The 17,718-nt window shown below is 34.4% G+C and overlaps 1 protein-coding gene across 1 annotated transcript in view; it reads right to left on the reverse strand.

The window, feature by feature from the left end:
• Window positions 1-540: 540 nt before the first annotated feature.
• Window positions 541-17,718, reverse strand: part of LOC125864910 (ras-related protein RABA2a-like) — a 160,741-nt gene continuing 143,563 nt past the window's right edge. The window contains exons 2-3 of the mRNA XM_049545020.1: window positions 5,372-5,540; window positions 541-1,173 (exon numbers count right to left, since the gene is read on the reverse strand). Coding sequence (XP_049400977.1) covers window positions 691-1,173; window positions 5,372-5,536 — 648 coding nt within the window. The 5' untranslated portion in view covers window positions 5,537-5,540 and the 3' untranslated portion in view covers window positions 541-690. The remainder of the gene's footprint in view (window positions 1,174-5,371; window positions 5,541-17,718) is intronic.

Raw genomic sequence — 17,718 nt, forward strand, 5'->3', positions numbered from 1 at the left:
GGTGTAGCCTAAATCTTTCACCAATTCTCATCCCAGGCAAACTCTAATCAAATACATCAATTTTGAATTGCTACAACAACGGAGCAAGTCGTTACATACTCTTTTTAGTGCATATTAATCAAATTTGTGAGGCAATGCACACTCATTAAGAAAAAAAATTAGGACATAAATTGAACACCACTTTCCACTTTCCACTTTTTCCCTTTTAATTATTCTCTAACTATTCTTGAAAATAAAAATAATTCAAAGTAAAATTATAAATATGAACAATTACCTTTTTTGAACTTATCACCTTGAAAATGTAATGAGGAGAAAAAATGAAATAAATTTCGAATAACTTTCTTCAATATTGAACAAATAACTTATTTTGAACATTAAAATAGACTAAAAAAATTCAAATATTATGGACTACAGGGAGTACTAGAAGAAGTGGCTTCGGTAAACGGAACCGTATGCCATCTCTGAAACTGAATAGTAAAGCTTCAATCACTAACAAGTGTGTTGCAGGTTTGATTCTCATCACTTGAGAATAGCAAAATTACATAGAATAAATCAAGAACAAGTTCAAAATTTAATTACAATAATTATAACAAAAGGATCAAGACAATTGATAGAAAATATAAAACAAATATAAAAGCAATCGATTGAAAATAAGGAATCAAACAGCGGATTGAAAGAAGTGATGAATCATTAAGATGCAGAGCAACAAGCTTTCTTGGTGTTTATCTCCTCTGCTCCAACAACAAGAGTCTTCCCTTCTTTAATGTTAGCAGGTGCAGGGTTTTCTGAAGAGAGTGACTTCTTACTGATTATCCGATAAATTTCCGAAAGATTCATCTGGAAAGCCTTCTCAACATTTGTTGCCTCCAAGGCTGATGTTTCTATGAAAGAAAGCCCTTCTCTTTCAGCATAGCTTTGAGCATCCTCTGTAGCAACTGCTCGCAGATGCTTCAGATCTGTCTTGTTTCCAATCAGCATAATCACAATATTGGAGTCTGCATGATCCCTCAGTTCCTTTAACCACCGGCTGACATTTTCAAAGGAAATGGGTTTTGTCACATCATATACCAGAAGAGCACCAAGAGCACCCCTATAGTATGCACTTGTAATGGCTCTATATCTCTCCTGTCCAGCCGTGTCCCAGATCTGAGACTTAATGATCCTTCCCTCTACCTATGCATATATGATACATCATCAGTTTAGCAGAAACTATGTTTTTTTCAAAATGTACAATTAAGTAAAAACTAGGACGAGTAGAAACACGTAAAGAATCACAATTTACATTTGCTCATTCAACAAACAAGAAGAAAATTGATGTAAACTTGCTTACAGCATGTAAGAAGCTCTGTTGAATATTAAAATCTATGCAAAATATCATGGCATCCACACAAAGGTAGAGTTCATTTGAATGATTTTGTGGCAATCATGTTTGACCTCCTAGAACGTGGAACAATACACGTAACCTCGCTCTTAGCTCAGGTAATCCTGGCTATTTTTCTAGTTTTCCAGTGAAGATGACTGTTCTATGCATCACGCATTCAATTTGCAAATTGAATATCATTAGAAATACCACTTTATATTTTTGCTACTTGAGTGCAAACTCCACCAAAAAGTAAGAACATAGGATAAAATTATAGTTACATAGAAAGTATTAACCTAAGTGCTTGGACTCGGGTGCGGGTGTCCGATACGGGTGCGGAGCTAAAGGTCGGATCCTTTATGATCTAATTTTTAAGATTCGGGGATACGGATCCATTTATGGATATGGCCTATGGGTGCGGGGATTCGCCTAAAAATAATTAGACTATCTAAAAATAGAGCTATAAAACCTAAATTATGAGATATTATGTGGAGAACTTGAGGAGAATTTTGGAAGGAGATCAAAGGAAAATGAGTGACATAGAAATTTCTATAAAAAGGTATTCTATTTCCTTTAATTTCACCTTAGCTTTTGTATTGATTACAAAAATCATTAAAATTGTCCAGACTTTCCCATCGATTTGGTCAAAGTACCCAAAATTGGTTGACCAAATCGGCACGGGTGCAGCACCAAAAGTGAAGAGTCTGAGCAACTTAGGTATTAACATAAGGTTTTTTACTAAAATTTGCATGCTAATAATAGAAGGTAGGTGTTTGGTCAAGAGAGGAACTTTTTTTCATTGAGCAATTTTCTTTTAATAAGAGCTCTCTGCATCATGAATCTAGGATTCTTAAGAGCAAAAGTTGAAAACATATTTGGAACCAAACTCAAGCAAGTGATAATTTATCAAGGGCAAAGGGTCAAATTCAAATTTACCCCTAAACTATACAAAATGCCACAATTTCTCCCTCCATTAATAGTTGGGGCCACCTATGCTATCAATCCAATTGGCTCAATAATGTCGTTATACACTAATGGACCTAGCTTGGGGTCACCTATGTCTCTAATTAGCCAGTTTTGTCCAATTAAATGACATGGCTCTAGTTAACCCCCCCCCCCCCCTTTTTCACCTACATTACAACCTTACACCACCTTCCTCTCCCACCAAAAAAATAAATAGCATATTGCCCCAGAAAAACCATTAATGCCACTATGCTTCTCACTGTCACTATATAACCTGGCATTCAACTCAAAATAAACCCTTCTGCAGCAAACCTTTCTCCATTCTTCCTTTTCATCCTTTCACCACCTTAGACCCACCTACAAACAACCATTAAAGCCACATGTGAATCCCAACAATCAACCAGCGTTCAGTATAACCATCACCTTACATAATCCAAACACTGTCGTCCCACCACCACAACATCCTCTTCCTCAATCTTTCAAAATCTCATTCCCCCCACCCCACCCCAAGTCAGTCCACATCCACCATTCCACCTTCAACGGAAGAACCTTCAACAAAAAAGAAATCAAAGCAATAACCAGTGGCGACACTGCCACCACTCGACCAATTGAAGGATCCAGCATCAACTTCTCCCTCTTCTTTAAATTCATAATTTGTTAATTGTAGTTCTTTTAGACTTCCAAAGGCTTTGAACCAAACATTACCAGGTACAGTTGTGATGGAAAATAGTGAGGTGCTTGATGTAGACTTGAGTAAATCTGATTTTTTTAGATCTAATTGATCTTTTTCCTTTTAGGGAGTGAAATTGTGGAGCTTATGGTGGGTAGGAATAAGCGAGAGGTGGTGAGATGATGAAGGTGGTGATGGTTGATGACAAATAGATGATCATTGATGGAACAGTGGTGTGGTGTTGTCTCTTCCTGAGTGCACATTCTGTGTTTGTCACGATGTATGTGTATGTGAGAACAAGTGATGTAGAGAGGAGCAAACCTCTATTTTTGTGTTGACCAGGTCCAGGATAGAAAAAGGACTGTGTGTCATGCCATCAATGGCACTGCCACTCTGAATGAAGTATTTATTTGGCTTAATACATACCTTTTCCCAAGCTTGTATGCAAATCTCTTAACACACTCCAATCTCACATGCAACCTTATACAAACAAACATTTTCTCACACGTATCTAAGACACACCACTTTTGTGTTTGACCACTTTTTCTGAACAAGTGTACGTCTCCTGTGTCATTAGCTTTTTTAAAAAGCACTGAAATTAAATGTATACCTCCATCTTCTTCATCTTCCCCTACCATGCTATCACCCTCATGACTGTACTACCATGTCAATTGATGCTTCATTCAAAACTTACCCATTCACAGAAAATTGAACAACAATCTCAAAAACGAATATTTGTTAATACACACATGCTTCAAAAAGAAACAATTAAATAATTTGGAAAGGTATTCCGTATGCCAGAGCCTGCAAGATAATCGGGTTTGTAATACTACATCTAAAGAAATGGAAAAGTTGATCTAAAGAAACATCAAGTTTAGGCGATTATTTGTTTTATTTGTCATTTCAATTTATACCATCTATCTAATACTACAACACGCAAGACATTGATTGGGGATAATCAACTATGTCCATCAGAAAATGTATTTTCGACTTTCAAAAAGTTTAGTTAATTGGGAATCTAGGTGTTAGTCTCTACTCTCTGCTGTCGGTCAAAGTAGGTGGCCAGATTCTTGTTGAAGTTGAAGTTTTTAGGTAATTGTCATGGGTGATGCCAGTTGAAGCTATCGAAGGAATGGGTTTGGGTGGGGAAAATTGACAGGTTTTCGTTAGAAGAGATAGATAGGATGGAAAAAGAAAGATGATTGAAAAAATAAGAATATGACAAAGTTGGAGGGTTGGACATATGCACCCCTATAAGGCTTTAGACATAAAATTTTGTACCCACCCCACTCCCCTCTCTCTGTCTCTTTCTATCTCTCCATCTCTCCTGTCTTTCCCTAAAAGTTATCTTGACTTAAGGAAAGTTTATCACTCCCTTTTCGTTTTTCTTCAACCTAAGACACCCATAATGGACTTCTAAGACGATCTTCAACCATGTTATAACCTGGACTTCTAGGACTTCTAACACTAGTCCTGAGATTTGTGAGTTATTCACCTGAAATTTACTGAAGCTGATCAGTTTTTTTTCAACTTCAACTCAATTATATTATTGTTAAAACTCCTACTTAACAACTTGCATAGACGAAAAGTAAGGACTGAGGCTCTGCTGGTTTCAAAGATCTAGAAAGAAGGCTGTTGTGCTGGAGCTCAAAAGATTACAAATATGATTCAAGCTTATTAAATCAAAATCCTGATACCTAACTCCATGCCACAAAACAAGGGAGTGAGTTCTCGCGAAGATGCAAAGCATTAGAGATGAGTCTATTCCAAATTGTGAGTGTTCATTGATCAGGTGGATCTATATGCTTCGGGGTGGTGAGACGAGGTGTAACGCATTCAACTAGAAGAGCGACCCGTTGGTTCACAAAACCCTGTGAGAAAATGGGTCAAATTCTACCAGATCAAACCTATGGGACTTAAGGAATGATATAAAAAAAAGAGGGAAAATATTCGTATTAAATAAATATGAAGTAGAAGAACCCAAATTCCAAATGAACAAATTCAAACTTGAAAAAGGATCCGAATTGAGAAGCAAAAATATTCTGATAAAGACGTTTCTCAGTAATATCATCATTGGCCTGATCTGACTCCCCACCAACCGCCCCTTTCTGAATCAACTGCATCATAAGCTGCTATAGCTCTTGCCGTCACACATTCTCCAGATTATATAAACAGAGTAAATAATCACATCACATGGATGTAAAAATCCAGATCTTAAGTAGGCAACCAATGAAATCTAGCTAATTGAAAGTGTAAAAATCGATTTAATAGATTATATAGATGATAATGAGAGTTGAGTGATGCATCGCTCACTCATGCATTGTTAATAAGTTGATGATGATCGGAAATACAAAAGAGTGAAGAGAAGAGAAGAGAACCTTGAGAGTACGAGTGGCAAATTCAACGCCGATAGTTGATTTAGACTCCAAACAGAACTCATTTCTAGTGAATCTGGAGAGCAAATTGGATTTGCCAACTCCAGAATCTCCGATTAACACAATCTTGAACAAGTAATCGTACTCTTCGTCTGCTCTCCTTGCCATTTCTCTTTCAACAAACACTTAGTCTACTCACAATCAACAATCCTGGATCTGTTAGCTCAATCACAAATATACGCTTGGACTTGTGTTGGACTTCTCTGGACCTCTGTTTTTCAAACTTGTGCTAGTAATTTCTATTTTGCTTTTGCTTTTTGCGGAACAAACGTCACAGTTACGGCACTCAATAGTCATGTGGGTTTACACATTTTCAAACAAATTCCAATTAATGAAATACTGTCTGCATTCAAAGGTAAATATAAAAAAGTATATCATGTACTATTGAAAATAGTTTAAATATATTTCTAGTTATACTTTCAGGTTAAATATATCCATCTCATTATATTTTTGGTACATATTTATCCTTATAACTTATAGAGGGACACATGTACAACTAGGATTAAAAGAAATCATCCAATTTAAACCATATCCAATTATAAGGTAATCCGCCCCACCCGAATCAATTTTACCCAACCCAATTAATATCATCCGACCCAATTTTAAAATTCAATCATAAAAAACCTAAAGAATTTTATTTGTGCTTCTTTGCTTTAATTTATAAGGAACAAAATGTTTATCATCTCCACTTATGTTTACAAACTGAAAACATTTCTAAAAACTTTCCATGACAGTGCAGTCTCTATCTTGTCACTAAATAAAATATTTTCTATGACAATGGAAGAGCAATCAGCATTGATAGTAACGGCTCTTTCCAAGAAGGTAAGAAGAGTAAGAGGACTTGAATTTGCTCCAGTGAAAGAGATGGAGTAAACCAAAAAAAACTTCTAATTTTGTTTGCAAAATGGATTATATTTACAGGTCCTCTCATTTTTTATCTTTAAGTTTAAATTGGGTCGGATAATATTAATTGGATCGGGAAAAATTAATTTGAGCAGGGCGGATCACCTTATAATTGGGTATGATTTAAATTGGATGATTTCTTTTAATCCTAATCGTTCATGTGTCCCTCTGTTAGTCATAAGGGCAAATATGTGCCAAGAGTATAACGGGAGGGGTATATTTAACCCGAAAGTATAACTAAGGGTATATTTGAACTATTTCCAATAGTACAGGGGTATATTTGACCCTTTTCCGATATAAAAATGACTTAAAATAAGTTATCAAGTGTTTTGTAAAATTAAATATAAATTAAAAATCAAAAGTAGGTCTCTCCTACTTTTTATTTTTACTTAAAATTATTTAAGTTTGATTTATTATTTTTTTTTTTAGGTTGAATGGTCTGGTGGACCTTTATACTTATATGAGTTGTAGTATGGACCCTTATACTTGACCATTTGTCAATTGAACCCTTAAACTTAATGAAACTCAATATTTTAAGCCCTTTGACCATTGATCAAGCTTATGTGGCAACTTAATTGTTAAGTTGGCACAAACACGTGATTTCACGCGTTAAAGGAGCGTGAATATCAAATTTAAACTAAAATAATAATTATTTTTAAAAAAGACTAAAAATAAAAAAAATTGAATATAATTTGTTTTTTTCACTTATTTCTTCTTTTCCCACCCCACTCATTTCTTTTTCTCTTTCTAATTACATGTATCTTTTTCCCTATCCAAACTTCATTTCTCACTTTCTCCCCTTCCCAGCCTGTTCAATTTCTTTTTTCTCTTTTATTTTTTTTTCATATTTTCTTTCTTTATAGAAAAACGAAAATGTGGTATGGTTGTAGATATGTGTTGTCTTTTCATTTTTCTTGTAATTTACAACCCATAAGGTGAGTAAGATTCGATAATCTTGATGGATGAAAAGAGATTGTTGGTTGTCTTTGTAAAATTAGGTGAATGTGTGATGTAAAATTGTGTATAAATATTATGATATATTGAGGTATTTTAATGATGATTCATTGATGCGGAGAAAAGGAATCTATGGTGGTTCAAAAGTTGGATGTAGACGTTGGTAAAAAAAATAAGATTAAGAGTTGTGAATGATGAAAACTGAGAAAGAATTGAACTATGATTTTTAAGAACTTGAAGAGCTTCGTCACGGTTGTAGACAATAACGGCCTTAAGAAGAAAAAAATTAAGGAGATTGGAGATGGTGTTAATAGTGATTGTGGGTTAAGGGGGTGAAGGAAAGGTGAGAGAGATAACTATTTTATTTTATTTTTTTAAAATAGAAAATTTTTTATTAATTTTTTTCTTTTATCTTTTATGGAGTAACATTTTTAGTTAATAATTTTACTTGTATGAGTTTGTATTTTGGACCCTTCTACTAAATGTTAATTTTTTTTTATTAATTTTACTTGTATGTTAAAAATTAACATTTTTTTCTCCCTTACATAAATGACATGTCATATCCACATCAAATATATTAATGCCATGTCATTTATGTAAGGGAGAGTGAGCTACACACATGGTTGGAGGGGTTTAAATATCTTATTTTAATTGAGTTTGAGGGTTCACTTGACAAAGAGCTGAGTAGAAGGGTCCAGAATACAAACTCATACAAGTACAAGGGTCCATCAGACAATTTTGCCTTTTTTTTTTACTTATAATCTATTTTTTATAAGACAATCAAAACGGGCTCTAAGTGAAATACTCTTTCCATTTCTATTTGTTTAGTTTATCACATTTTGATGACTTCACATGTAATCTATGGTAGTAGTGATTATTCAAAAAACCGATACACTTAAATTTAATTTTAAAATATTCATTTTACTCTTAATAATATGATTTATAATCACATAATCATCTATGAATTATTTTAGACCACAATCTTCAAAAGTCTATTTTTCTTTCTTAAACTCAGTATCAAGTCAAACTAAGGTCTCATTTGTTTGAACTTAATGAAGGTCCGAATCTGAACCATTCAGATAATACTCATTAAGCGCATTTGTTTTTTTTTAGATTCTTACACTTATCGGGTCTTAAGACATCTGAATCGGTTAGATTTGAGATGGAGTCTGAAACTCATTCAGCGATCTTCGATAGGTAATTAATGCATTAATTGCTCTATTGTACAATCCAATATGACGAATTGATTTTATTGTAATTATCCAAATAGAAAGTGGACTTCATACTTTCAAGATAAATTTATGTAGTATATTTTGTCTTATTTCAAGACATATTTATCTTTGTTTTTGCTTGTATTGTTATTGGAGGATAATAAACTAATTAATGTTGTGGCCATAAAAATAAGTCCAATCTCTATATATTCAGTTATGTTATAAAATGAAGCATGTGTAGTAAAATACAAGGACAAGAAGAAAAGGAGAGAAAGAGAGACACAAAGTAGTAGTAGTAGCAGCAATAGTTTTTCTCTATTATTGAATGTTTTTCTCGCACTTACTCTTTCCTTATATTTTTTACTTTGTTGCAAGAAGAGGGGTATATATAGTTGTATATACTTGGGCACCAAGTGTGATACATGGATATCTTCTTGTCATGTATATACTTTCGGCACCAAGTATATCATATGGATGGTTAGGTTACAACACTTTGTTTGTTGCGTGTATATTCATCTTACATAAAGTGTATAGTGTGTACATATATGTTACCACAAAATATATGTATGTGGACATCTATTTTACAACACTCCCATTTGGATGTCCATGTCTTAATAAATAGTGTGCCTCGTTAAAACCTTACCAAGAAAAACCCAATGGGAAAAATTTTAGTGAAGGAAAAAGAGTACACATATCTTATAATACGCATTAAGAGTTGCCTCATTAAAGACCTTACCAGAAAAATCCAATGGGAGAATATCTTGGTTAAGAAAAAAAGAGTGCAACACGTATTTCACTCCCCCTAATTTAAGACATCACTTAACAACTCGAAGATGACACATTTCAATCTTATATCTAAATTTCTCAAAGGTTGAAGTTGATAATGTCTTGGTGAATACGAGTGTTGAACATTTGCTACATCCTTCTTTTGAAGGTCATGAATAAAAAAGAACAACTTTGATGAAATATATTTTGCTCAGTCTTCTTTGATGTATCCTCCTCTTAGTTGAGCACACGAGACATTGTCTTCATATAATGTTGTTGGAATATCTCTTTTCGAAGGAAGGTCACATATTCTCTAGATATGTTTATTTATCTCAACCAAATATATTTTTCAAAACACTCAATACGTGATCTTGTCGACGTAGACAAATTGCTCGTTCGATTTGTTAGCAACAACAATCGAGCACTAACAAACACTTTCAGTAAGATTGATTGTCTTATGGAATGATTTGAAATGACAGTATTTCCAAATGAAAATATATAACTTTCATGAGTTCAAACTTCATAATTTCCTGCAATTACATGATCAATAAATCTTGACACAATTGATCAGAATAAATAATTTATATCGATATTTGATTCACTCTAGTATCTCCACCGATAAGAGTGATGTTATATTTTGCATGCATGCTAATAAAAGTATTTACCATGAATAATAATAGCATGATACAAAAGTGCACCAATTTCACTATGACATGGTACTTTCTAACCATTTTAATGAGATCAAAATTTATCTTTATAATATGCGATCTTACAACCATTGAGATACTATTCAACGGAATCACTTTATAACCTTCTAAACCCTTCAAGGATTTTCATATAATATTTACTGTCTAACTAGACATGAGAATCATTTATCATGCGTATTCAAGTTTTTCATATATTGTCAGACTGAAAGGAACCTTATTGCATCCACCTTAGGAGTATACATCTCCATACAATAATGTCAGGACTTTTGTGAAAAATCTTTATTTTCTAATGCACAAGCATTACTTCATATTTTACGATTTCACTTATTGCACAATAATTCATTTGTACCCCACTGACATTATCTCTTGGATATGGACAAAATAAGTCCAGAACATCACTTTTCCAAGTGAATAAAAATATACTTGAATTGTATTTTCTTTTGGCCAATCATTTACCTGTCAACTCTCGACAAATTTAATATCAAGATCCTCATCATCATTTATAATTTTGAGTGCTACATTATATTCAATATATCGTCGATAGTTATTTGATATTGATTCTAAAGTGACATAACTTATCAAACTTGCTTTATTTTTCATCATTTTCAGGTACTTGAACCTTTGCCAAGGTTTTTATAAAGTGTTATGTCATAGTGCTTTTTCTAAAACATTTGCCTCATTATTATGACCATCTTAATCATTTGCTTTTTTTCTTCTTCAAGAAGCTTTATCTTTCGAATCGATTAATTTATCACGCTTCAGGCGTGCCATAAATTATGTCCTTCAAGGACTTTTCATTGGAGCATTTATAACTGGATTATAATAAGTCAGCAAATGCGTCTGACAATTGACTTAAATTATCTCTTCAATGAAAATCATACCAATGATAATTCATTATGTATAACTTATTTTCCAGTTGTTTATCTCCCCCTAATGTTAGATTTCTCTAACATTCCCTCAACCTTATTTGGGGACTCATCTTTGTGCATTCTATAATGGTGGAGCAATGGAATAATATATCACACATTTAAATTTCTAGATGATAATTATTTGGTTCCTGACCCTAAACCAATTGTGATAGGGGAACCTTGTTGGCTTGATACGTACAAGTGTTGCTACACTTTAAATAACACATCTCATACCAAATTTCTTTTGTGAGTTTTGTTCTCATGACCAATGATTTAACTATTATTTGAGGCATATAATTTCTGCTTAAACCATTTGGATATATACCAACATTATCAATATTGTTTTATAATTTGAAATGTGCTCTTGATTTATCAATTCAAGCAAACAACCTTTGCAAAAATTAAATTGCAAGTTGATAATAAAGCACATGTGACCATAACATAGATGCATCTATATAATAGTAAATGGTCCACATGACAAGTGAACGGGTCCATATTCACCTTTTTATACATTTCAAAATTTTAGGAGATATAATCTCAACCTTAGCTGGTGCAATGATAATTTTATCATGAGAACAAACAACACAAGAGAATTCTTGAAGGATTTATTATTTCTTCAAATATATAATACTATATGAATTCTCTGTTATTTTTGTATCATATTTAAATCGGGACGGTCATCAATCGGCCATGCCAACTGATATTTATTTCAATAAACTTCTAGTTTATTTTGCAAGTGATTCTATCATCATGCCCATACTTAGTTACCATAAACAATATGCAAATATGGGTAACCTTTCACGTAAATATTTATAACCCACTTTGATTGTAGTAATATCAAGATCTTAAATCTTTCCATATTTTATAGTCTTAATATATTTTTCTTTGACTATTTCTTTGAAACTTAAAAAAGTTTCTTTCGAGACTTACTATAATTCCAATATCATGAGCAATTTTATTTATTTGGATAGTAGCACATTAGCTCACCAAAGCTCACAAATAACATTGAAAACTACTACATATTTCATAACATTGTTTGTGTGGTAAACATCTCTTTTAAGGAGAAATTTATATCATTATTGTCATGGTCAAAATCATTACAAGCAAAACTTGTTTCTAGATTTACTTTTGTCATTAGTATCTCCTCCCTTTTATTTAATATCTGGCAAAACATTTTTGATGCACAAAAATACATGCATAACCAATGACAATTTTTGTGGCAAGAAATTATTTCCTTCTTTTGCCCTTTCGGTAGTTCATACTAAAGCATACCATAATATTTGTGATGTACTAAAAGTACTTGACCAATGATCATTTATGCCAAAATAAATCTCTTTATATCTCTCTAACCTCTCATATGGGTGAGTTGTGGTATTTATTAAATCATGCATGAGTATGTCCTTATTTATAATTTTCATCATCTCTTGACACACTCATTTTCAAGAATGGTTCATTTTTCATGATACTTACCACAAGTCACATTCTCTTCAAAGAATTGACTATAATCATATATACATGCTTCATAATTATTATTTTTCATTAGAAGTTCATTGTCATGCTTTGAAATTCATCATAATCATATGACATACCTCGACATCACTTTTGAAAGGTCAAGTGCACTTTCACTTTATATTTCTTTATTTTGATGGAGGATTTATAAAATCAAATTAGTTTGCATGATAATTGTGTGCCCAATACCTTTCATACCAAATTAGATGACAAAAATTAGCTTCACTCTTTGAAAAACCATTTTGAGAACTCATAATGTTCTTTCTTTTATAATTATCACAATGATGATTGTTATAATTTTATCCGTTCATGTCCATATTCATATGTCCAATCATAAAATAATCTTGTCATCTTTCAGACTTTAATTGAATTGCTATCACATTCTCTTTTAAGAATGAATCATATTCAATGGGATGGACTTCACAAGTTTTAGCAAGAGCATATTGATTTGCTCAATCATCACTTTATATCAATATATTGCATTGAGACTTTAACCCAATGTCTTATCCATACAAGGCATGCTAGGCCCAAATACTAAAGGACTTGAACTCAAAATCTTATCATAATGGTGCATCGAGACTTTAATCGATGTCTTACCCTTTTGGTGCGATGAAACATGAATCCACCGTCTTACCCTCAATCAATAAAACTTACCCTTGAGCCTTTGAAATATCATCACTTTGTTATTAATAGCACAAATAACAAAGTGCGAGAAGTTGAGTTTTAAGCCTTAAGAGAGGCCAGAAGGGTAATTTTGTCATTTGACCTCTTTTAAGAAATTTGATGATTCTATCGATCCCAAATATCGAATTTAATAAGGTAGCATTTCCATTTTATTTTATCAGACTCCAAATAATTTCTTAAGGCCCATTTGAAGGCATTTTACCATGTGTCGAGTTGCTAGTTTTTCAGTTTCTGGTGCAGCTCATTTTGACCTTCGCGATCCATAGGCTACGATCATGATGAATATGTTTCTTTAGCCCTCGCAATCACAGACAGGGAGTGTCACGACCCAGGGTACCCCCTAGACGTAATGTGGCGTACTTGACCCTGAAGGGGTCTCATACAAATCCTTAGCATAATCATAACATAAGATACTAGAAAAGTACGGGAAATTTAAAACTTCTTTAGATTCAATCAATAGAAAACATTTTCATAAGCAACGGAAGTATTTTACTAACTCTTTGTCTCAAACCATCTATTTAAAACTCATGAATAAAAATCTTGGGACGCAGCCCATATAAAGTCAAAAACATAAGGAAAAGACATAAAAGGAAATAAGGGATATTGTCCTCGAAGCTATGAGGACTCACAAAGTCTTCAATTACTCTTCAAGCACCTTAGAAACCTAGCCTCCAAAGAACTCAATCTTCAAGACCCTACATTTGATTAGAATGTAGGCAATATGCGTTAGTACAAAATGTACCAAGTATGATAGCTAGCACAACAACATAGGAGCATCTCAAAATGGTTAGTAAACATAAGACATAAGCATAAGAGATAATAATATAATCTCCAACATGAGCATCACATAATCATAAGTCAACATAAGACAAAGTTAATGAGCATAGGAGACAATTCATAGTAATACAAGCATAATTGACTCTTAGTCCTCTACACCATAATAACACCATTCTTAAGCAACCTCAAAAGCATACAAGTGCAAAGCAAGAATAGCATCCCATAATACCACCCAAGCCAAGTACCCCTTTAAAGTCATCTTATTCATAGTCTATATGCATGGTCATCTCTTAAGTCTTTCTACCATAAGGGTAATATACTCCTAAGTAACCTCAAGACACACTTGTGTAATGCATGAAAGGCATCCCATACTACCCTTCACACTAAGCATAGCCTTGAAGTCATCTTAGTCATACTCACCCTCCTTTGGTCTTATCACTAGTTTAACTCTCATAACTAAGGGAATCTGTCACCTTTAGTCACTCATAACAAGGAAGGCAACTATAGCACAATCATATCTCACTATCTTCTTTAGTAACCCAAAGTCATACTTGTGCAATACATGCATAGCATCCCATAATAAAATTCACGCTAAGTACAACTCTTAGGTCCTCATATGAATACCTCTTGGCTTAGAACCTTGTTCCTTTCTTTAACCTTAGAACACTATGAGGTACTCTCTTAAGCACATCTTAGTTCATTTATGCTTTAGAACAATATGAGATGCCTCTTCAAGCATGTCTAATATCATTGGATATGAAGATTACTACTAGAAACCTTAACTCAACTATGTGAAGGCCTCTATCTCATGAGACCTAACTATGGGAAAACCCACACTCTACTACGTAAGAGTTCCCCATTTGACTTGGATAGTCCTCACATCAACTAGGTGTGGTTCTACTTTCAACTTGGAGCCCAAACCCTGTCTTGTGTGACACTCCATCTCATTTGTCTATATTCACTAGGGGTCAAGCATATACCCCTAGATTCACTATTAAGCCTTGTTTAACATTCATATCTCATGGAGAGATGTCCTTGACATCCAATACATGTTTAAGTGATTGTATCACTTCATACTATCAAACATTCATAAAGTAGGTTAGGTGAGTATAGGCCTTTCACCACAATTGTACCCATTAGACTCTATTTTCACTTAGACTTTACTCTCAAAACCTTAGCATCTATAGTCAATCATATTAGCCTTCAACATTCATAACTAGGAGTCTTCACTCTTAACAACTATACAACATGAAAGCATCCTATGAACTTAGATTTCAAGGCCTTCAATCACATTCTTCATTACTAGGTGATTCTAGCCACAATTCATCCTAAAGGTTCAATTTCAACATTACAAGTCAAGATCAATCATATTTAACTAGGTCTAGTTCAATTCATGATTCATATTCATAATCTTGCATAAGTTCTATACATGATGACAATTCTAGAAGACCTATCAAGAATCATCAATTTCACATCAAAAAGGTATAAACCCACATACTTTGAATTCTAGGGTTAACCAAGGAATTCACATATATTCTTCATAATGTCATGAATAAACACTAAATTAACCATAAATAAGTATTATCCAACCAATTGGAGTCATACCCAACTCTACCCATACATTGGAAGTAACCCTAGCTTAGATTGAGGTTCTACTTCACAAATTAGGGGATTACTAAGGGGGTTCTATGGTTTGGAAGAACCCATAGATGAAAAGCTAAACATACCTTAATAAATTCCCTAGCACAAGCCTTTAACAATTGAACCTTTAATTTTGACCTTAGCTTCAACCTCTAGCTTCTTTTTCAATGGGGGTCTTTCTAAAGAGAGAAATATTTGAGAGAGGAGTGATTTGGGGTTTTGATTTAGGTATTGTATAAAGTGACTTAAAATTGGGAGCTAAAGAATTAAAATAGTCTAAATAGGTGAATAAAAGACATACAAAATGACCCCTACTTAAACCTAGTCGAATAGGAAATTACTAAACTAACCTTCACTTGGCAGCCGACTCCCAGGCTTCACGGCCACTTTGACGGCTCGCCAAGGGCACCACAGCTCGTGGTGGTGGCCGTGGTCCCTTCACCAGTGTCCCTCTCAACTTGCTAAGCCCCACATTTCCTAAGGCACATTTACGGCCACTTTGACGGACCATGGTCAAGACCACGGATAGTGAAGTGGCTCGTGGACTTGGGGCAGTAGCTTGGCCTCAAGGCCTTTCCTCTCATGGGACTAAGAGGTCTTCATGGGCCCTTTCACGGACCGTGGTCAAGACCACTAGCAGTGAAAGTGGCCGTGGACCCTTGGGTAGTAGGTTTCCAAGGTTGGGCAGCCTTGGCCCTTTGGCTTAGGCTTGCCCTTTTGCCTTGGTATTTTCCCCTCCCATGCTCAACCAAACTCTAAAAGGTCTTCTAAACTATGAGGTATAACACTTACCTTGACGTTCAACCACTAAACCTCTCATTCTAAGCACGTAAAGTCTCATCTACGACTCTATTTCACATATATCAAACTCTAGAACCCTAGCTCATGGCTCTAGTTTAGTCTACAAATTTCCGGGTCGTTACAATATCTTCTCCTTGGGAACATTTGTCCTCGAATGACCTTTCTACACACTTCATAAGGACATGACTCAAGACTAGCAGCCCATCATGCATGCACTACATCTAAATGCACACAACAAGAGAGGAAAACTTCAATCCCACTCTAAACATGCTCAATGCAACTCAAGGAAGTAGAAACTACATCTAACAACCCATTTATGCATGAAATTCTCATAACTCATCATATTCATAGGAGGAACTACCTTCTCCAACTAACCATGCTCAACATACTCTCATGGATCTCATATGCAACTTAACTCAAAAATGTTACAACAAGAGGCAAAACAATGCATGTAAGTCATTTCTAACAAAACCTAAGCATTTTCATGAATATGCACAATTAAAATCATGGCAACATATAAATACACAACAACCTTTCTAAATAAGCACACTATATCCCCCTTGGGTGTAAGCCTACACAAACTCTTTTAAACATCATTCATGCAAAGGACAATTTCAAAATCCAACATAACAAGTCACAAAAGACAAGAAAAATCCGGAAGTTTGCTAAAGCATAAAACACTTACCGGAAGGGACATGAGGAGATCACTCTTGATCTTCTCTAGATTGGAGAGCATAAAACCTATTCTCCTTTTGAGTACCCTCATCCGGATCACTAGAGGCAACTTTTTTATCCTCCCTTCCCTTAGCCTTAAGAATCGGGCAATCTCTCATTTTGTGCCCATCCTTCCCACACCCATAGCAACCATCTATGATGGCTAGGAACTTACCATAATGACTCCTCCCACACTTGGAGCAAGTAGGCTTGGGAGAATCTTGGCCGGAACCTTGGTTTAGTCCTAGACCTATCTTGTCCATCGGACTTAGCATTCGAAAACTTCACATCATTGGTCCTAGCCCTCTTTACCTCCCTATTCATTTTCTTGAGCTTTTGCTCTTAAATTTGTTCGTCATGAACCATAAGTTTTGAAATATTCATACTACGAATAAGCATTACCGAACGACACTCATTCTCTACCAATTCGGACACTCCCATCACAAACTTATTCATTCTAGCCATTGAGTCTGCCACTAGGGTTGGAGCATACTTGGATAGTTGGGTGAACCTAAGAGCATACTCCTTTACACTCATACCTCCTTGACGATGGTTGATGAATTCTTGCATTTTTCGTTCCCTCAATTCTAGGGGAAATAACCTATATAGGAATGCTTCCTTGAACCCCTCCCATTTTATTGGGCCAGCTCCTAACGGCCTATCATCTTTCCATTGTTCATACCAAATTTGGGCTATATCCCTCAATTGATAAGCGG

The sequence above is a fragment of the Solanum stenotomum genome, chromosome 5 (assembly GCF_019186545.1).
Source record: "Solanum stenotomum isolate F172 chromosome 5, ASM1918654v1, whole genome shotgun sequence".
Taxonomy (NCBI): domain Eukaryota; kingdom Viridiplantae; phylum Streptophyta; class Magnoliopsida; order Solanales; family Solanaceae; genus Solanum; species Solanum stenotomum.